Below are 22,572 nucleotides of genomic sequence, written 5' to 3' on the forward strand. Positions count from 1 at the left end.
CAAATCTCATGTTCTGTTGGCACATTCACACAAATGCTGAGATCACCCTTTTCTCATCTTTGGCATTGTGTGAGATGCCTTGAATAAGAAGGATTTGGTGGTTATTTTCTGTCCATTTCTGCTATGCTTTTAGATTAGAAACCCTTGGGGAAAAACTTATGTAGTTTCTTCTACAATTTTTATATATACATATATATATTAACCAGGCTGTTTATTATTCATTGTATGACAACAGAAGAAGCATCTTCTAAGAAAAAAGCTAAAAAAGAGGAAGTTACTAAAAGTCAAGACCTCTAAAAGTTTAGGAAACGTGTGAACGATTCACATATTCTAATCAGTTTTTAACTATTCCAGCAGCAGGAAAATGTTATGAGACCATTTAAAATGCTTGTTTTGAGTGATAAGAAATTTATTCTCCATAAAAAGGGAAGGCAGGAAGGAGGTAGAAGAAAGTATTCTCGAAGCTATCATCTACTTGCATGTTATAAACATGAATATAACAGACTGACTCTTAAAATCATGAGTGTGCCCACTGAGACAAAGACTGCATTCTACTGTGGGCAACCTCTGAATCTTATCAGCAGGGATGGGATTTAAGCTACTAAGGCTCAAAGGTCCATGACTTATTTTCTGCTGTGAATTTTAGCTGTGATGAATAGGTGTCCCTCAAGCTGCTGGCAATGCTGACATCACAGACATCCATGCACTTAGAATTCATATTTTAGGCATTGAGAATATATATTAAGCAATTACTGAACCAACAATTCATGTACTAAAGACTTTCCAAGGACATCTCAGCACTACCATTATGATGCCTTTTCATTAAACCACTTACTTCATGAATTCCTGACCTATTATATGAGTAAAAGAGTACTTGGTCCCCTGTAAAATCAAGAAGCCAGGAAATAACCAAGTTCTCAGTAAGAAAGAGAATGGGAGGAATATAGTAAAAAAAATCGCTTAATCATATTATTTTAAAATGGTATTAACTTTTAAAATAGTGTGCCATAACCAAGCTGCAAGTGACTGGTAAGAGCAATTGCAAGTTAAAGTTGAACACAAGCCAGATTTCAGACTACATTTTCACTTACAACATTAAACTCAATTATATTTTAGTGTGTGCTGATTTTATTTAAAACATACTGGAAAAATCACTTTGCCAAGTATCCCTCCTACCCTCTTTCCTTTCCCCAGCATGGAATGTTTAGGATGGAGTTTGGAAAGGTACTGACATTTGGTAGGTCATACTCAATCGAATTTATTGTGCAACTGTGTACTTTGTACTATACTTGCATTTTAAATGATGTGTCAAAGAACATAAAAGTCTACTTACAGCAGCCATGGAATTGAGCTGATCAATGTAGAATTCAGGCCAACTTGTAGCTCCCTTGTTTTCTTCTTGGTCCTAAAAAGGGGGGAAAAAAGTGACATACCACCCAACATACACACACAGCACCTAGAAACACATCCGACTTCCAGAGCACCCAGACAATGACCCACTCAAGCCTTGAGAAGACACAAAGGTACGACATACTTATTTTTAAATGTTGGCTTTAAATGATCGGACTGCCTACTTGACTAGGGTGGTCTTCCCACCTCAATTTCCACAAAGAATGCTGAAGTGTGAGTTAGGTGTAACAAGGGGACGTTTTCTGAAGCGTGGATCAAGAAGAATTTCAGTGGTGTAAAGTTGTTTTCCTTCAGGGGCTATGTCACACTGGACAGTACTGTTAGACTACACACCTGGATGGAATCCATGAGAGAAGGAAACTTGCCTTAAAGGTGACCATAGGATTCAGCCAGTTATTAACCAAACTTTCCCCGTTAGTGTATTCAGACTCCAGCAGGCAGTAAAAACTTGAAGAAGGGTTTCATTTGATGTAGCAAAAAGTAAGTACTGCTTCAGATGAAGAGGGAGAAGAAGAAAGCCTGACACTGAATGGAAGGTAGTAAAATGAACTCACATTAGTCCGAGGCGCAGCCCTCATGCTGTGACAGCTTAGGAGTTTTGATAGAAAAGGTAGTGCCTCTGAGTGGAAAAGAACTGAAACCCAAAGAACTCAGGCACCAATTCCTAAACTGTCCCAGCTAGCCTTGCCTCTTACAGAGCAGGGTGACCTGGAGCCAGTCCCTAAGCTCCCCAGGGCTTCTGTGGATGGGAGATCTATGCCAACCTGAAGCCGAATCTCAAAAACAACAAAAAAAAATCAGTTATCAGTTGGCTGTGGCCTCTGCTCCACCTGAACACCAAGCCCAGCAGAAGATGGCACTGCGGTCAGGGATTTCTATGTATGTTTGCACATCTATGTGGCTGTGAGTCACTTGTGTGATCAAACAGACCTGAAAAGGAAAATTTTGGTTCTTTAGCTTCACATTCAAAGAGCACCTGAGGACAATCGATATCCCATCCCAGTGGAGAAGATGCTGTGCCATGTACACGCAGCTGCTGTCTCATAATGAAGTAGTGACTACCTCCTATGTTTTAACATCTCTTTTAGTAGAGCTCTATATCCTGATGTCAGAATCCCAACCCTCAGGAGAGTGGTTTCAAGGTGGGGCATTTAATTTCAGTCCTATACTGTGCCTCGAAAAAACACTTTCTGTAAGCAAATCTTTCCAGACAGGTCTACACAGGTGGAATAAAAGAAATGTAATTTCAAAACTATTTTTTAAGTAGTCACAACAAGGGGGCAAAGTCGCTTACAGTGCCTTAAAAGCTGGCAGTAACTGATACCTCAACTCAGGCAGTTGTGTGAATTTCATCTGGAGATTAAACAAGCCAGATGATGGGGACTAAGGCTACAGCAGAGGCTTTGAAGTTAGACTGGATTACACTCCCATAGTTTCAAAACATTTAGGAAATCTGATGAGTTTTTAGAAACAGGCCTTGATTATACTTTAACATGTTAATAAAATAGCTATAGTGGTAGTATAAATGCTAAACCCTTCTTTCCTCTTAAAAGGGAGTATTAAAATTAGCAAAATCCCACTCTTACCAATGTATTTAACAAGCCAAAACTCACAGTGATATTCAATGGTATTTGAACCTATAAAATGAAGTAGAAGGTGCCAGATCTCTCCATTCCCCCAAAGTAGGGCAAATTTCCAAAACTAAAACAAAATCAAGTCGCATGTCTGAGGTCCCACAAGAGCCTGTCTGTTGTAAGCTTAATATTTAACAGTTACAGAAGAGAGATCATTCTTGAAACTGAAGATTGGTACACAGAGAGAAGTCTACAGTTTGGAAATGTTTTAATAATGCAAATAGATTAACAGTGCACGTAGATACTGTCATCAAAATAAGGGGAAGAAGGCTTCATTTTTATTTCACATGCCTCAGTGCTGAGAAAACCAAACAAGCTAAAGTATGTGAATGTTTCTTGTAAATGTACTAATGTGATCCTCAAAGTTCTGAATTTGGGCAATGTATCTCCAGTTTCCACTGTGCAATACTGGTTCCTGCATACAGATATGTGCTGCAGGAGCCATGTGAAACTCCCATCTCTGAACCAAAACTCTCTCCTCCTCCTTTGTGAGGCGTTAAGAGTCTGTAGCTCTGTAGAAACATAGGCCAGAAGGAGATGAATGCAATTGTTCTCTGGCAGGAGGAGAGGAGAGGGGGGATCTGAACATTAATTTTATTATTTCTCTAATCCAACTCTTCTTTTTACCTTAGGAGGTTGATAGACACCTATAAGAGAATATTCATGGACAAGATTTCCTGCTGGATGCAATTCACCTTGACACTTCTTGCTCTCAGCCTGCACTAACTACTGTTTTAACTTCTGTTCCAGATTGTATACTTTGCTCCTATTATCCCAAATTCTGTGAATGGGAGAGCCCTTCGCCAGAAAAGAGAACTTGTACAGTACAAAGTGCCTTAAAGAACACTAACTTTTGTTTTTTTAAACATCCAACTCTTTTAAAAGATAAAGAAATACACAGTCTTTCTAGTTTCACCTCATTTCCAAATAGCACATTTTTCATTCCAAATTTCTGGTCAGTAGCTAGTAAAAAATTCTAAGAGATCCTCTCTCATCCTCTTTAAATGTACAAGGATGCATTATTTTTCTCAACATCATTTTGCCCATAAGAATAAATTTTACGTTGTCTCTTAGTTCTCCTTCTTACTGAGGTAGACATTCACAGCTATTTCTGGGACTTCACTATCATCTCTATCACCTCCAAGATGACTGTGATACACTTCTTTCACCACCAATAGCATTTGAACCCTTAGTTACTCACTAGCTGTGTGACTCTTAAGTAACCTCTTTGTGACTCAGTTTTAGTTTCCTTACCTGTGAAATAGGTGCCTGCCTCCTCATAGCATCTCTGTGAGAACTTAAAAAGTTACTACAAATAAAGCAAGCACTGGGAAGAGTATACACAAAACACGCTCAATAAATGCTAGCTCTGACGATAATGATACTGTTCCAGAGTCTCCAGTTATAGCCATTCAGTATCCTTGTAACTGGGACTGTAAAAATTACAGCAACCAGTTTGGAAGTAAATTTTGGTAGTAATTGTTCACATTTAAAATCCATATAGCCTTTGCTCCTGTAAGTTTACTTTCAGGAATTTAGCCTATAATTACATGTTCACACTTGCACAGATATATAATCACGAAAATTTTTCACTACAGCACTGTTTGAATTAACAAACGATACAAAGGGGAACAAATACATACAGAGAGGGGCTAGGTGCAGTGGCTCACACCTGTAATCCAGGCACTTTGGGAGGCTAAGGTGGGAGGATCACTTGAGGCCAGGAGTTCAAGATCAGCCTGGGCAACACAGCAAGACTTCATCTCTCCAAAATAAATAAATAAATAAAACAATTAGCCAGGCTTGTTGACACAGGCCTGTAGCCCTAGCTACTCAGGAGGCTGAGGTGGGAGGACTGCTCGAGCTTAGCAGTTCACCAGCCAGGGTGACATAGCAAGATCCTATCCTCACACACAATAAAGAAAAGACAAGTAAATATATTGTTGGGGAGAGAATGTTTTAGAATATCGTCTTTCCCATCTATAGGGAAAAACATGTATACACTACACACAAACATTTCCAGAAATATTAAAAAAACTTAACAATGGTTACCTCTGGATAGCAGAAGGTTTTTTTTTTTTTTTTCAAACTTGTAAACTTCTATATAATGTAAATTTTTATTTTACCAAGAACATACACTATTTTTACAATTAAAATAGAAGTTAAGTCCTAAAGCATTATGCACTGTCAGGACAACAGCTTTCGTCTGTCTGATGTTCAGGGTGACATGGAACGCATCAAGACCCTTTGGCATCTGGAATGTCTCTGTCCTCCACTCCTGGGGCACCCCTCCACCTCCCACAGCAAATAATTTAAACCATTTCTCTACTAATTGTCTTCTCTTACTGGATTTCTATTTTTAAAACTCACCATAACCTCAATATCAGCTGTTTATGCAGAGAGAGAATCTCTGATTTGGGACAAGATTTGTATACCCAAAGCATGCTAAAATGTTCAAAATATCTACGTTCATATACTTAGAAATTTGTGTGACAATTTCTTGGTAGCAGCTGAAGTCTTCCATTGATATAAGTGAGACTCAAAATACAGTTAGAAAATTAAGTCTTTAAAGAAGAATAACTTCTTCTGAAGTTAGCACAGGACACTTTCTTAATAGGGTCATTTCCCAAATAATAATATAAAAGTATGTCAGAGAATTTTTTTTTTTTCAGTTTAAGATGCTCTTAGTAAGGCCCGAAATAAGCTATGCAAAAGGTCAATCAATTGTAAAGGACATGCTCTGTGGTTGTTCACTAGACCACAAATCACAGGCTGAAGCAACATTCATTTGGCCAGCTAAAGCCATAAATCTCTATGTGTGCTGTTACGAATCGAGGAGGTTCTTAGATAATATCTGTCAAGGAAGAAAGACACAGTCTTTAACTGTCTAGACTGGCTGAAACTTTCTAGCAATGTATAACAATACCATCATCTCAAATATAGTAGAGATATACTAAGGCTTAACCAAACAAATGTCAACAGCAGGAGTATTGTTTCGGTATGACACAAAGTAAATATTACTGTGATCATTTTCATTACAGGGGAAAGGCAAATAATTGCTAATAAAAACTTGTTCTCTTCGCAAAGAACATGCTTTTAGAAATTTCAAGTGAACTGTAATCATACATAGAATGAAAAAATTCTATCCATTGTTAATAAGCAAAATAGTCACCTTGTTTATTAATTAGTCACTACTGGTCAGGCACGGTGGCTCACACCTGTAATCCCAGCACTTTGGGAGACGGAGGTGGGTGGATCACTTGAGGCCAGGAGTTCGATACAAGCCTGGCCAAATGGTGAAACCCCATCTCTACTAAACAAACAAACAAACAAAAATTAGCTGGGCATGGTGACACATGCCTGTAATCCCAGCTACTCAGGAGGCTGAGGCATGAGAATCGCTTGAATTGGAAGGTGGAGGTTGCAGTGAGCCAAGATCGCACCCCTGTACTCCAGCCTGGGCAACAGAGTGAGACCTTGTTTCAAAAAAAAAAAAAAGAAAGAAAAAATATGTCGCTACTATTCTAGGTAAACACCAGTCCAATCCCATATACTAATGAATACAACAAACATTAAGTAAATTCACTTTACCCCTAACATTTATAAAGAAACCTAGGCAGAAAAGAGCAGATAGGCCAAAATAGTTTATTCTGTTAGGTTACGTCTCCATGATGTGTGGCATCTAAAAGAACTCTTATGTTAGAGAACAGGTGCCAACATGAGACCAGGTCTAAGCAACAGGGAAAGAGGAGCAGAGAGGATGAAAGATGTAAAAATATTTGTGGGAGGCCTTGCTAATAATTTCTGCTAACTTCCCCCTCTGGCTCATAACAGTATAAACAGCATCTTCTCGAAGATGGCTATGATAAAGTGTGGAACAATCTGAAATAACCAAGGGTCGCAAACTTTTCCTGTAAAGAGCCAGACAGGAAATATTTTAGGCTTTGCAGACCACACAGTCTGTTGTAACTATTCAACTCTGCCATTGTGTAGTATGAAATCAGCCACAGAGAACACTTGAATGAACAGGCAGTGCCACATTTCAATAACACTTCCTTTACAAAAACAAGTGACTGGCCAAATAACCCCATGGGCCATAGTTTGTCAACCCCCGTGAGCTAGATTAAGCTTGGCTCTCAAGAGGGCTGGATTATATCAAAATCCTAACTTGGTTACCAACTATTTTTCATGCATCAAGCTGCAGCTATAAATTAAGATAAGCTCATAAAGTGTTTGGAATTTGCCCAGTAACCTGAACTTTTTCTAGAGAAGCAGTGACCTACCATGCCTGTGACGTGTACCTTCTTGCCAAGCTCACTGCTCCTTGAATCTATATTTAATCCTACTTTTTGAAAACAGCATAGCATCATTAGGTTCTTTAAATCCTGACATTTGCCCCCAACTCTTTCCATCTTACTCTTCCTTTTTGGGGCAAAAAAGTAGTAGGAGATTTAAAACTTGGAGTTTGGAGACTTGCTTTCCTCACTCCCTCCAATACCTAACTTTAACCCCTGGTGGTGGGCAAAACTATATTCTATATCTGAAGTTTGCCAAAAGAAGGGCAATTGGTTTCAGAAAATAATTCCTGTGTTGTCACATTCCAAGATAGCCATGTGGTCCCTGGGACTGCCAATCCTGGTTACATTTTTTGGCTACTGCCACAACTATATATCAAGTACGTCTGTTGCCAAAATCCGGTTGGGCCCACACAAAGAATGATTACAGAACAGTGGCTTCTTCATCTGCCAGGAAATCCAACACCTCCTCCTAAGCCTCAGAATGTCAGTCATTTTTCTGGAAAGACTGAATGATGACTTGCAATAACAGTGGCTTTCACATGTAGCAGGAGAAATCATGGAAGAAAGAGTAAACTTTCTCCATTATTCCTAATGTTTTAATAAAACATATGCATGTTTTTAAGCAAAGCCATCATAGGATTATACAACTGGTCTTTGACCTTAGAGACAACCTGGGCTGAGTTTCCTCTCACAGGGGTCCCTTATAAGGTTACCAGCAGGTGATCCATCATCTGCTCTTGAGAAGGCTTCTAGAGGTCCACAATCTTCTGGGACTAGCACTCTCATGAACTGTGAAAAAATTCACCCGACACTGAATTGACAGATGTCTCCTTGTAACTTCAAGCACTTGTTGGCCTTAGTTTGGTCCTTGGGAACTACATGGAATAAGTCTAATCTCTCCTATGAACAATGACCCAGCAAATATTTAAACAACTTGAATAAAGTGATTATATCCTTCCCAAATCTTCCCTTTTACAAGCCAGAAATTCTCTACTGGCTGTATAACACAAGTTTATCTTCCTCAATTAATAAACAAATCTCAAATTTTCCATATATTCATCATACCCTCATGTCCATTATTTGCAGGGATAACTTTAACAAACATAACTAAGCTCCTATAAAAGGACTATTTTCACATATTTGTATTAGTATTCATAGTTCTATACAAACTCTACTGAGAGGGAAGATTTCTATCCAAAATGTCTCTCCAAGAAGAACAGAACAAGCTCTCACTCTCCTGATAACATTATCTCACAGATAACATTTATGACTTAGAATAAAAGACACGTCATATTAAGTGGAGGGAAACATGTATAGTCCTTGCTTTATTAAGTATACATATTTTAACAAAGTTGGTCATAAACTAAATAGCAAAATGGGTTTTCTCATTATAAGACTGAGGATGCTTTACCTCTAAAATATAAATCTAAGTTAACAAAATTGAAACTACATGAATAGGACCTTGACTCACCAGCTGTCAAGAAATTTGGAGGGACGTTTAAGTCCCTTTAGAGCGTTATTTTTCACACCTCCAGATGACTTTTGCTATCTCCGCTATTCTCCTGTATAACCATCCATTCACATATCATAGGAATTTCTTCCATGTATGCATATGAAACCTGATACCTCCTCTGACCCTCAGGGCTCTGCTCCTTCCTTTTCTTTGGTTTATGCACGTAGAAAGACTAGTTGAGCCAATAAAAAATGCCATGTTTGCCCAGAGAAAGCCTCTTGCTACCATATCACATATTCAAAAATAAAATATACTTGAGGATTTCAGATCACTTAGAATCAGCTCCCTCTTTATCAATTCTCTAAGTTTAAAATTCTGTATTGGTAAAGAATAATTGTTTAAAAGCATGGCATGAATCCATGTCAAATATTTTACTAAACTTGCTAATAAATCAGAGAACTAGGAAGATGTTACAACTGGTTCAAAGGAGAACCCAAAGAGTAGACTTATGATAAGCATCATGATATTTGAAAGAGTTTACAAACAGATGCAAAACTGGCCAAGAGGGCAAGAGTCAATTGTATCAGACTCAATTTGCCTATCAGGGATAAGAACCATTGGAAGTGCTATCAGGTTTTTAAAACAATAATTTACAGATTTGTGAAAGAAGCTTGAGACAAAAGTAGAGATGAGTCTGAAGAGTGCTATAGACAGGATATTTAGTCTATCTGATATTTACTCCATTTCACTATAACTGCAGCTTAGCAAAACAAAAGATGCATGACTAGTACTTCCTGGTTAAAGAAAACACAATCTATAAAGGTATAAATGCAGAGGCCACACTGCATGACTAACACTCTGCTCTAGACTCCTTGCATCTAAATTACCTAAATGCCCAGGCTTGCCCAAAGCTCTTGCTCAAGAACATTTATTCCATTCTGACCATTACACGTCAATTCTCTTTATTTCTGTTGCCCTGCCTAGGCTGCATGGTATGGTTTCTATCTGTGCATCACTGAGTCTCAAACTTGAGACCACTGAGGTCCTGACCATTCCATTCCATCTCCCTTGGAAGGGAGCACTTGGTCCTCTATCCCCCTCAGGAATTTGTTGGTTAAGTATTTGGGGTATGACTAAGTCTTCCTGCACTATTGATTAAAAATAAAAAATAAAAATAAAAAAAAGCTGTGAACTCAGTGACGTTAGACCCTCCAGCCAGAAAAGAGGCTATCCTCAACTGCTGCTCCCTAACAGTTTGGTCTAGAGCTGGATGCCATGTTAGAGTAACACACAGTCTACTAAACCTCCCAAAGACATGGCAGAATTTTAAAATCTAAATACTTGTGTAGACAGTCAAACTCTGTGGCAGCATTAATACTACACTGCTAAACATAGGGCTTCTCAAGGGCAGGATAGGAGCAGAACTGTTTTCACTAAGCTCGTATCTACAATGCTGAGTGGAATCTAAAATGACATTTGCTTTCCTTCTCATTCCTTTACTCATCTAACAAATATTTATTGAATTCTATTATATAATGAGCTAAGCACTATTCTGGGTGTTGGAATACATGAATAAAAGAACAAAGTTCCCGGCTTTCCTTGTGAGTGATCCCTGAGACAGACTTAGCAGTTCCTAGACTTACACATTTCTGAACTTTAGAGTTGAGAGGTTCTGAGAAGATTCCAAGTTGACTCCGACAATACGTTCTAAGTCTTTGCAAGTATAGCTGCAAAAAAGTATGCCTATTGAAATACTTCACTCTCTCATCATGTTAAAAAAAACAAAAAACAAAAAACAGTCAAGTGTTCGTTAACTCTTCTGCCTTTTTACTAAGCCCTGGTTTTTACCAATGCATCTTCTAACTTCAAAGTAAAGATACGGTGCCAGCATTCCTGAACTCCCCTGGGAAAAATCCTTTGAGACATTTCCCTGATAGCACAAAATGTCACATTAATATTTTCCATATATCACAAACTTTATTTACACTGGTAAAAATCATCGGAGCTTCTGAATGGCCTGAATGAAATAGCACATAGCTATTATTTTTGTTCCCCCCAAAATCACACACCCAGAAAAGCAAGAGAAGAGTGCCACTTTACAGAGACGTAGTCACCCTGTGGGGAAAAGCAGCAAACAGAAGAGCAACAGTATCACCACATTTCTGTAAGAGTTCAGGAGCCCTCTGCTCCAACACCTTCTTTCCTGAACAAGCCTCAGCTGACTTTACAAGGAGTTGTGGGGTGGTTAGAGGGGATGTGGGGGAATACATTTTATGTGCACCTGGTATATCTAAGAAAGCAGCCACAAGCCTTACCTAGAACTAAGAACTGAGATTTTACAGTCCACTTCCCAAACTATGAGACACTTACTTTATTTATTTTAACAAGTCATTACTTTGGCAAAGCACTTCACAGCATGGCATATGACTGAAGCCTAAAATTCTCAATCAGTACAACTCCAACATCTGAAACCAATTTGTATGACAACTCCCCTTCAGTTTCATGGCAAAGAAAAAGAAATATTCTCCAATTATTATTTTCAGAAATGATACAACCCCACATTTCCCTGCAGGCAGGCACTGTGCCTATGACACAACAGTGTGCAATGACATAAAACAAATTATTTCTACATAGCTTGTTAAGAGCCAGATCTTTGATCCACATGTGTCACCATGGAGTGCTATGGACCCAGGTACAATGTGGTCCAGTTGGTTTGTAAATTAACGTATTTGGACACACGCTGCTAAACCCTTATGCAGTGTGCAAATTCAATCAGTGGTGTCAATGGCCTTTGCTGCCTCACATCTTGCTACCACATTTGTAGCTACCAAACCCACCTTTCAGAATGTCATAAAGCAGGTTTTGATGTTCTGGAACCAGCCCATGGGAAAACAATCAAAGTGTGTTTATGATTTCCAATATAATGTTTAACACAAGGCTATAACAAGAGAGGACCCTTTGGAAAAGAGTAATTAAGCTAAAAGGAGAATCGGGGTTAACAGTAAGCACATAAGGGCATATTCCATTCAGGGATGCATCCTCAGAATGAGAAAAAAGTGCTGATGCAAACCCCGAGGACAGTCAGAACTGTATTTCTAATTTTAGACCATTATAAACTCTACAATGTACTCCTGAATTAATGACAGCATTTGTGGCAAAAGAAAGAAAGAAAAGCACTAGTTAGAAGATACCACTGTATCAGAAACATCTCAATATGGAAACATAGGGAAGTACCTCTTAGAAACTGAGAAAACAAAATGCTTTTCCTTATGTATGGGACAAATAAAAGGATACTGCACAAGTCAATGTTGCCCTGTACCACACTGAAGAATAACAGAATTTAAGACTGTAACTTTAGGGTGGTTATTCTTTGGTAGACTCTACTGTAACCATTTCTAGTGCCACAAGTTACCAGGTTCCTAAAGTATAAGGAGTTTTGAGAATCCCAAATTATTAGTGGCACATTCTAATATACAAGAAGCTCAAAGCTTCTCCCTACTCTACAAAGAGGAGGAATTCTGAAATGCATCAAGAATGAAATGATTCAATAGTATTCGGCGTGCTGGAGCTATTAGTGAAAAAATAAATATATATAGGAAAGACACAGGAAAAGTGTTTTTGTTCCTCTTTGATATACCTTCTAAAGGGGCTATTTCTTTCCATATTGATGTCTTTCATAATCCTATCTCCTAGAGTTGGAGTTGGTGAAGTCAGGCAGCCTTGGGGCAGTCTTTCTGTGAAAGTATGGGCCATACCACTTGGAGAGTCAACCGAGAACCAGAGGGAAGCTCAAAGGAAAGCCAGCATGGAATATGCTACTTGAATCTGATTATAATCTAGTGGCAAGAGGAGCTTTCAAGGACAGGGATAGCAAATATTTCCCACATAAGCCACATTCTCCACCATCTGTCATGGCAGATGCTGCTATTTATCTTATTTTATTTTATTTTAGAGACACAGTTTCACTCTGTCACCTAGGCTGGAGTACAGTGGTGCAATTTTGGCTCACTTCAACCTCCTCCGCCTCCTGGGTTCAAGCAATTCTCGTGCCTCAGCCTCACGAATAGCTAGGATTACAGGCACACGCCACCATGCCCAGCTAATTTTTGTATTTTTAGTAGAGATGGGGTTTCGCCACGCTGGCCAGGCTGGTTTCGAACTCCTGACCTCAACTGATCTACCTGCCTCAGCCTCCCAAAGTGCTGGGATTACAGACATGAGCCATCACACCTGGCCGTATTCTTACTGAGATCATTCACAACCTCTGGATGTTTCCCAAAGTGCTCTAGGCATCCACCCCCAGTTGTTCAGAGCTAGCAATCAAAATAAACCTTTATGCCAGTTTTGCTTGAGGTTATTGGTACTCCATTGCTAACCAGGGCAGGAAGCCACAGTTCTAAGGAATGCTGTAACAAAAGGTGTGCATCAATCTAGCACATCTACTGTGCTGTATGTCCCTCGAGGGACCACTGGGCTGGTGGTAACCAGAATGAACAGCTACTTGTGGATTCTCAGACGTGAGATATACATCAGAGACTATTTACTCAAATGACTGAAACTATTTGCTCAGACTCTCTAAAGAAACTCACTCTGAGTTCCACAGGACACTACAGGAGTTCATTTTCATGCCTAGTGAAATTCTGCACTTGCAGATTGAAGAATTTTGGAAATAAAATGGAGCTATGCCCTTGTTCCTCAACACGCACAGGCAAGGTGTTCAAAGGGCCTTGCACAGTCACATTTAGAATTTTGGTTCCACCAGAGCACTGTTGATAAGCATTCTGTGACAACCATGGATGGCTCCAAGACAGTCACAGACTCCAACCTCAGCAACTGACACACAGCCAAATTTGTCCTGCACCAGCTGTTAAAAGGAACCTGCTTAAGAATAACTTAGGGGCTGGCTGGGCATGGTGGCTCACACCTGTAGTCCTAGCACTTTGGGAGGCCAAGGTGGGTGGATCACCTGAGGTCAGGAGTTTGAGACCAGCCTGACCAACATGGTGAAACCCCATATCTACTAAAAATACAAAAATTTGCCAGGCATGGTGGTGGACACCTGTAATCTCAACTACTCAGAAGGCTGAGGCAGGATAATTACATGAACCCAGAAGGTGAAGTTTCCAGTGAGCCGAGATTGCGCCATTGCACTCCAGCATGGGTGACAGAGTGAGACTCCATCTCAAAAAAAAAAAAAAAAAAAGAAAAAAGAATAACCTGGGGGCCAAAGATTGCTGTTCTGTGGCAGTCAAGAACCACTGTCCTCCAGGACTGCCATTCAGAGCTTATGTTCCAAGTCTCCTCCAGGACTTGGAGCCAAGACAGGAGCATTCTTCCTACTGTGCAATACCAATGCGGGCATGAGTGACAAGCCCTGAGTGAATGCTGAGGGAGTGGCTTCTCTAGCCCCCACCTGAGAGGGAAAAAGAGAGCTCCACAGGACAAACTACCCTCACGCTCTCCATGACTCCCCATTAATTGGGTTGTCCAACCAATCTGTCTTACTTTTCCTCAGCTGTATATTGCTAACTTATTTTTGTTATGGTTGGACTACAAGTGAATACAAACACAAGGACATTCTCTTTCATTCTCTTCCAGCCTGGTGTTCCTCAGTTACAGGGAATGCAAGACCTTGAGTGAAGGGGTGTTACTCACTAAAGAAATACAAGTTTGGGTTAACTAAAGTGCTTGGATATTTTGGAATTGTTTCAAATTTTGGATTTTTTTCTTTTAGATTTTGGAGTATTTGCAGTATACCTACCTGTTCATCTTTCCTAATCCAAAAATCTGAAAATCTTAAATCCAAAATGCTCCAATGAGCATTTCTTTCGAGAGTCATGTTGGCACTCTCTTTAAAAGTTTTAGATTTTAGAGTTTCAGATATGGGATGCTCAACCTGTAGTAGAAAGCACAAGGAGAGATGGATCCACAAAGCAGACACATTTTTCACTGGTTTTACAATTCCGTGAAGAACAAAGTATTTACAGGCTAAGGAATCAACAACCCCCAAATCCACAAATTGACTTGTCTGTAGAAATGAGCTCAAAATTTAGGAATGGGGGATAGACAGCAAGTTAGACCTCTCAACTTCTGAATATCCAAAGGAATCAAGGAAGAGGAGAGAGTCTCAAAATTTTTATAAAGAAATGCTCAAGATAAAGTTGCTCTGGCTAGAGGAAGAAAGGGCTGATTGCGTGAGTTCAGCAACAGTCCATCTGCTTGCTTGTGCAGATGTGCTGATTCTGCACCTGCACTTTAATCACCAACCAGGGAAGTGGCAAATGCCTCAGAGGAACTTCCTGTGCTCAGTGATGGCAAGTATCAGTCAAGAGCTTGCTAAAGATGGAAACACAATTTGCCTGGTCTGGAAATCAGGGTGCAAAGAGGTCTAGATGAAAGGAAGAGTAAACTGTACACAGAACAAACCAAATAAATATTGAGCGAATTGTTCATCTGAACAATATGAACAATATGAATATTTGAACAATATGAACAATTCACTCAATATTTATTTGGTTTGCTCTGTGTAGGGTTCACTCGTCTAGACCTCAATATACTTGTAATATTTTGTACTTTTGTACGGCTTTGTATGTATTTGAATAGAATACTTTTCATGTTCTAAACCTTGAGTTTTTTTTTTTTTTTTTTGAGACGGAGTCTCGCTCTGTCGCCCAGGCTGGAGTGCAGTGGCCGGATCTCAGCTCACGGCAAGCTCCGCCTCCCGGGTTTACGCCATTCTCCTGCCTCAGCCTCCCGAGTAGCTGGGACTACAGGCGCCAGCCACCTCGCCCGGCTAGCTTTTTTTGTATTTTTTAGTAGAGACGGGGTTTCACCGTGTTAGCCAGGATGGTCTCGAATTCCTGACCTCGTGATCCGCCCGTCTCGGCCTCCCAAAGGAGTTTTTGTTTTTAATGAGCACTTTATATTACAGTAATTTTTACATCATTTGTGAGACTTATGGGGAAAAACTGAAAAACTTTAATGACAGTTTCTTATACTGGAAACATGTAAACTTTTATAAAATGATTGATCAGAGCAATGAGATATTAGTTTCCTTCCCTCAGACAGTATCAACTCTTCACATGGCTGACAACTAATTCACTGCAGGTATAAGTTATAGCTATTTTGAAGAGCAATTAAAGGTGAAAATGTTCATATCAAACAACTCAGTAACTACACGTTAAGGTGTCTATTCTAGATAAACTCTTGAACATATGCACAAACATGTTCATCACAGTATTTTTTAAACAGTAAGAAAAACTGAAAACAAGCATGGTCTAATGGGGATAAAAATAATTAAACTGTGGCATGTTCATAAAATGGAATACTATACAGCAGTTATAACGGAGAAAGAGCATATATTGTTTAGGAATAAATGCACATGGAGTTAGGCTATAAATATATGGATAAGTAAAAGACAAAAACAAAAACCACCTTCAGAAGAGCAGTCACCTTTGGGCTTCAACTATATTTATGTTTTATTTCTTTTTTTAAAAAAAATCTGAGGTGAATATGGTAAAACGTTATTAGCATTTGTTAAATATGGGTATTTATTATATTCTGTACTTTTTTGTACATTTAACGCTTTCACAATAAAAATTAAATAAACAGAAAGAAATAGTTTATCTCATGAATTGAGAGGAAAATTATCAGAGGTTAGTTTTTTCTTTTAGAAATTTTCAGAGTGTCAATTTATTGGAACCTAGACTAGTTGCTCTGGTAATTAGGTTTAAGACTTCTAATAATAACATTATCTCCAAATGTGCTGAAACGTTATTTTATTATCTTCCCGACACTGAAGTTTTGTTTTGTTCACTTCAGAAATAACACAGCTAGAATGCACTATTGAATTACAATGCTGCAACTTTGAGCAAATTTCATGGCTTAACAGGGTATTTGTAAATCTGGCTCACTCCAACCTAATAACTTATTTGTAAAAATTGGCTTACTTAATGAAATATTTTTGTGTCGGGTCCTATAAACGGATTTTCCCCCATTGCAAACAACAGCAGCAGCAATGTTTTCATCAAAAAATACTTTTATTTCAAAACTCAAGATATTCATCAACCACCTACCTTTTCTAGACAGCAGAGTGGAATTTAAATTTTATTTAAAAAGTAGCCAAACTCACACATACCCACTTTCCAGACTTAACTTCAGTTGGTGTTGACAACTGCCTGCCAAGCAAACCCACTCACGTGAGCTCCTCCATGGGCTACACCTGGTCAGTAGCATGCTGAAGGACTGTGGAGGGCACGTGGCTAAGAGGAAAAAAAATTCAGTGCAGGCTGACTTTCTCTGGACCGGAGACTTCCCTAACATAAATTAAGGGTGTTCCTTAATTCTGGAAATCAGGTCCAGGGTCCCACCCAAAAGCCAACGGACTGCATTTTGTTCACCACTGCCCTACAACTTTTGCCAAATGAGTCCTCCTTTTACCAACTTCTGGTGCTGAGCATAGTGACTTTCTCGGTCTCTTCCCTTATCTATAATAGAACCCCCTAATTTACTATTTCTGCCTCTGAAATATCCTGCAGTTTAACACTTTTGAAATTATCACTATTGTTCTGAGAAAAGCAGACATCAACATCACTCAAGAAAAAGGAGATTAATCCCAGGTCAGCATATGGGTGAATAAGCAGAAACTCAGTTCATACTACTATTACAAGCATAGTCATCACTGTTACCATTGACTATGACAATAGCTAATGTTACCATGCCTCCAAGCTCTCTGATAAGTACTAAATCATATTATCTCATTTAATTTTCACTACAACCCCATAAAGTTAATCTCATTTTACAGAAGAGTGAGAAATTAGAGAGGTTAACATGCCCCAGGTCATGCAACTAGTAAATGGATATATCCTCCCTTCTAAGATTACTTTTTAGATGGCTTTTAACTATGCAAAGTATTTATTTGGCTTCTATTTATCTTAGAAAAAATTGTATTACACATACATCATACTATAGTTTGGCACAATGATGAGGGACAAATGTAATTCAGGAAAGCTACATGAAGATCCCTGGATTGAAAGGCTTTTGGAGAAGATCCATCCCCAAAGAGGACGCTACAGAACCAGAATGTTATACCCTAACAGATGGCTCCAAAAGTTTGTCCACAATTTTGCAGATTTATTCAATTCTCCATGCACCAAAGAGAAAAGACAACTAATCTTTTGGTTCAGCCTATGAGTACATTCACTTACTGCTGCTTTGTTAAGGAGAATGAGCATCTACGGAGAAGCAACATTTATGAAAATGCACACACTGTGAGCACAGGACCATTCTGGATACACAAGGCAGGGGTGGTTGTAGGGACACAGCTGGAATGACACAAGTGGTAAAGCTGACAGGAAAACAAAAATAACGCCCAACACTGGTATCATTAAACAAAGGAATTAGAGGAAGGAGGCAAATAAATATTCAAAAACCAATTGCCTTTTGTTAGACTATAACTTTTTACTCTTTTGACTGTCAGAGGCAGAGAATCTTTGAACAGTATTTCACACTTCACATCTAAAATTTGGTGTTCATTTTAATAGTGCTGACTTTTGCAATAAAGAGGGAATAAAGAAAGGAAATGGGTCACTAGCTTTGAGATTATAGCACTTAGGAATGCAAAGGCAATGAGAAACATGGCCTCAATGGGTTTCTGGGCAGAAAACCGAGGGCATCTCATCAGGACCACATCACTACGTTTTCAGAGTCACTGCCTAAATAGGTAAATGGTGCTAAAAAACTGCGTGGTTTATGGATTAATCTTTGTTTTACTCTCTCTGGGGAAGAGTAAAAAGTGAAAGACAATGAGCGAGAGAGATTGAACTGGACAAAGAAAAATATGCCAACAATGTCTTGACAACACAAGCATTGGCTGCATTTTAAATATTTATTTTTTCCTCCTAATTTTAATGGAAATATGTGGTGGCTTTGTAAGGTTCAAGCTGGCTAAGCTGAACCACATCCATTGAGACAGAGAGAAACAGACCATGTCCCAGTGGTCCTGCTTCTCTGGCTAAAACCTAATATAAAATACACAGCATGCATTTTTAAACAGAGCAATTTTATTTTTTGCAACCAGGAAAAACTACTTTAAGGTAAGAGGGAGAATAATATGCTTCATAAAATTTGGAATCACCCACAATCTAAGCTCACAATTATTTTTCTGTCCACCTACCTCTTTATATACACTTTGGCAGACATTTGATTATACTAATTACAAAGTTTTACACATTAGTCCCCCCTTATCTGCGGGGGACACATTCTAAGACCCCCAGTAGATGCCTGAAACTTCATATTGGATAGTGCTGAACCCTACATACACTTTTTTCCATACATACATACCTATGATAAAGCTTAATTTGTAAATTAGGCACAGTAAGAGATTATCAAGAATAATAATAAAAGAGAACAGCAATGACAATAGACTGTAACAAAAGTTATGTGAGTGTGGTCTCCCTTTCTCTTTGTCAAAATATCTTACTGTCCTGTAGTCACCTATTTTTGGACTTCAGTTGATTGCAGGTAAGTGAAACTGTGGAAAGCAAAACCACGGATGGGAGGGGATGAGACTACTGTATCTTTTTAAAAATCTTGCCATTACACACTGAGCAGATTCCCACGTCATTAAAATTTCTTTAGAAACATGACTTTTCACTGGCTACAAGATGCTCTGCTGTCTGCATGCATAGTGTGACTATGGCTATAGTGTAGCTATACTTCTCTAAGTTGCTTACAGTCATTGGCTTTTAGAGACAACATTGCCAAAAACTTTCTCACACATAATTCCTTTTCTGCATCTCTTATCACTTTCTAGAAGAGGAATGTTCCAAGCTCTGGACACACATTACCAAATGGCTTTGGCCAACGTCTGCAGGCCAATGTTCAAAATGTTGGTCAACCAGTATAACAAGGGGATCCATGAATAATAAGACCAGTGATGCTGTGTGGGAACAGGGCAGCAAAGTTCCTGGCTGTGCCATGCTGGGAGTTAGCCCTTCAGTCCTTAGAATCCTAGGGGAAGACTGGTGGGCCCTTGGGAGAAGGGCCAGATTGGCAAGGTGGTTTTTACTGGGAGGGCTTGGGGCAGCTCCTGTTGACCAAGTGGAATCTGGTAATATTTTGACCAATAATACAGTTCCACTGGAGCATATCCACTGAACCAGTAGATGGAGTTTCCATCTGACTCTCTCTTTCTCAGAATAAACAAGCTTCAATTATTTTAGTCTTCCCCTGCACTGACTTCATTGTTCAAAAGTTCAAGCCTTTTACAGATTTCCTAACAGGCTCTACAAATTGTGTTTAGTAAATATTAGATTCGGTCAATAGTCCAAACTTGACCTTTGAAGCAATGGCAAAAGGGACAGAGAACAAGATAGAAATCAAAAGGGAAAGTGTACAGTACATGGGAACACAGCTCAAATGTTGAAAAGGGAGCCGGTTTCTAGATGATGGGATCAAAGCACAACATCAACTCTCACTGCTGTAACCAATGGTGGGTCAAAGTGGTCAAGGAATGGTTGTCTTGGTCACACATACCCCTAGAGGTTGGTTTCTCCTTCCTCTGTGCCCCAGAGCCTGTCTGCTTACCCTTTTATGGAGCTTATGACAACACTTTATTAATAATTTGATTCTATCTGCTTCTTCTACCAAGACCATCCACTCCAAGAAATTTGGCTTATTTTTTTTTAATCATCCTCAGAATCTAGCCAAGAGTCTAGATTCTCTGTCTAGTTTTCTCTGCCCCAGAAAAGATACTCAATACACATCAAACAAATCACACACTAACTTGCCTTACCCTTTACCAACTGCATTGCTTCGGTGAGTAAAACACCAGATACTCGAAACTTGTTATTTGTTACTGTTTCCATCTGGGCTTATACACAAATCCTCATCTCTCAATGCCAGGGACTACGTAGATAAGACAGAGAATTTCAGAGCCTGCAGAGTCTAGAATGCTGGTTGTCCTGCAGCTACTGTGCTTCCCTTATATAGTCTTTAGAGAGGTAGGGAGGAAAGGCAGACAAATTTCTTTCTAATCATTGCTACTTCTGCCACTTTCTATAAGTTCTTATCACGTAAGAGTACAAATGCCAGTTTGAACCCATCACTGGAGTTAAAAACTCAATTGCAGAAGACCAAACCAGGTACTTCTGAATAAGTCTAGTAATATTGTCACTGAAGTCTAGTTTTTTCCCTTTTACTGGTTCCCTCTCCCAAATCTCCCACCTAACAAAGTGGGCACCTGGAAATCCAGTGCTCACTCTACTGTATATTTAATCAACCACAGTAAAAGAAAGAAGAGGACATGTAACTTATCTTCCCTCTCACATCTTTAGGCCCAGTGCCCAGCCATTGCCTCCCTTCCCAGTTTACCCCTTTTCTCATTAGGATATTGGAAAGAACTAGAAGACCAATGTCTCATCTCATTTCCTCATTTTCCAGCTACTTTGTGTAGAAAATGGATGGTTTCTTTTGTCTTTAATTCCACTACTTTAACATATGTTTCTTTAAATCTGTGTAAATCTGTGTTTTGATCAAGCTACTGCCTCTCTAGCACTGCAAACACAGGAGGGCTTCAGCTCTCCAGGAACTGAAAGAACTGCATCCCAATGGCCACACACAATACAACTTTAATCTTTTTGTGCATGTGGTGAACGAATTCCTTTTTGTGGGTAAGAGTCAGGAATTGATCCAGTCAGGGTATACAAACCAAATTAAGGAATAAATGAAAAGTACTAACTGAACTTTCAGCCACTTTCCCTAGATGTCTTCAGTGTGTACCTAGCACCAGATCAACAGTTTGCAGAAATCACGATAGCTGAGCTGCAGCCAGGATAGGCAAGATTACTGAATGATTTAATTAGGCTAGAATCAAACACACACTCGGCAGCAGAGTAAAAATTCACCTTCCCCAAAGTAGACCTCAAAACATACAGAAATGTAGTATGAACAATCTAATATCATTTACTTAGGCCTTGGCTTTAGAGATCAGAAACAAAGCAGGAAAAATTAGGCACAATCATCAAATCCTGATCTTTCCCTCAAATATCTGCTGTCATCACAGTTAGCAGTGTCTACATCCCCATTTACTTACTTGGCAAACTCTGAAGCCCAAGAAGGGGTACAAGTATTTTCTGGATACTAATAAGGACTGGTTAAGTGATACAGCTTGTACATTTGCTTCTGGGCAGAACAGCAATTAAAGATGATTTCTTCCTGTGCTGATAAGATTGCTGTCAGCATAATACATGTATACACCCACTTTATTTTCTCCTCTCTGAAGACTTATTCCTTACTGTTCCCAGGATTTAAAAATCATGTTAACAATAAGCAAATACAGCATGGCCAGATGCCTTTTGTGGTCAGATGGTTCATTGTTTAAAAAGCTTCAGTTTAAAATCCAAAAGATTGTTAACAGATGCAGTTTCTGGCTAGAGACCGGGAAAAACCTCATTTAAACAAAAGAGTATGTTGTGATTGGAACTAAAAAGGGAATTACCTTTAAAGATAAGAAACACAAACATTTCCTATTTGAAAATACCCCATCCCAACTAACAGAACCCTTTTTGGACCTTTCATGAAAGTTAAAAAAAAAAAAAAAAAAAAAGACAGTGGATTTGAGTCTATGACAAAGCAAAGATGACGAACCAGTTGCGGTACGTTTTAGATTTGTTTGGACTTTCAACAAGGCCTCAACATCCATCTCTTATGCTCCCCCCAGATTACTCAATTAGACAAAATTCCAATTAACTTCTTTTGCATCACTTTAGTCTGAGAA

General features: G+C 39.1%; 1 protein-coding gene across 4 annotated transcripts in view; it reads right to left on the bottom strand.

Moving 5' to 3' along the window:
* DAAM1 (dishevelled associated activator of morphogenesis 1) overlaps positions 1-22,572 on the bottom strand; it is a 183,755-nt gene that overhangs the window by 54,691 nt on the left and 106,492 nt on the right. For all 4 annotated transcript variants that reach the window (XM_033187876.1, XM_033187879.1, XM_033187878.1 and 1 more), the window contains one exon: positions 1,334-1,405. In XM_033187876.1, coding sequence (XP_033043767.1) covers positions 1,334-1,405 — 72 coding nt within the window. The remainder of the gene's footprint in view (positions 1-1,333; positions 1,406-22,572) is intronic.

The sequence above is a fragment of the Trachypithecus francoisi genome, unplaced genomic scaffold (genome assembly GCF_009764315.1).
Source record: "Trachypithecus francoisi isolate TF-2019V2 unplaced genomic scaffold, Tfra_2.0 Lachesis_group3, whole genome shotgun sequence".
Classification (NCBI taxonomy): domain Eukaryota; kingdom Metazoa; phylum Chordata; class Mammalia; order Primates; family Cercopithecidae; genus Trachypithecus; species Trachypithecus francoisi.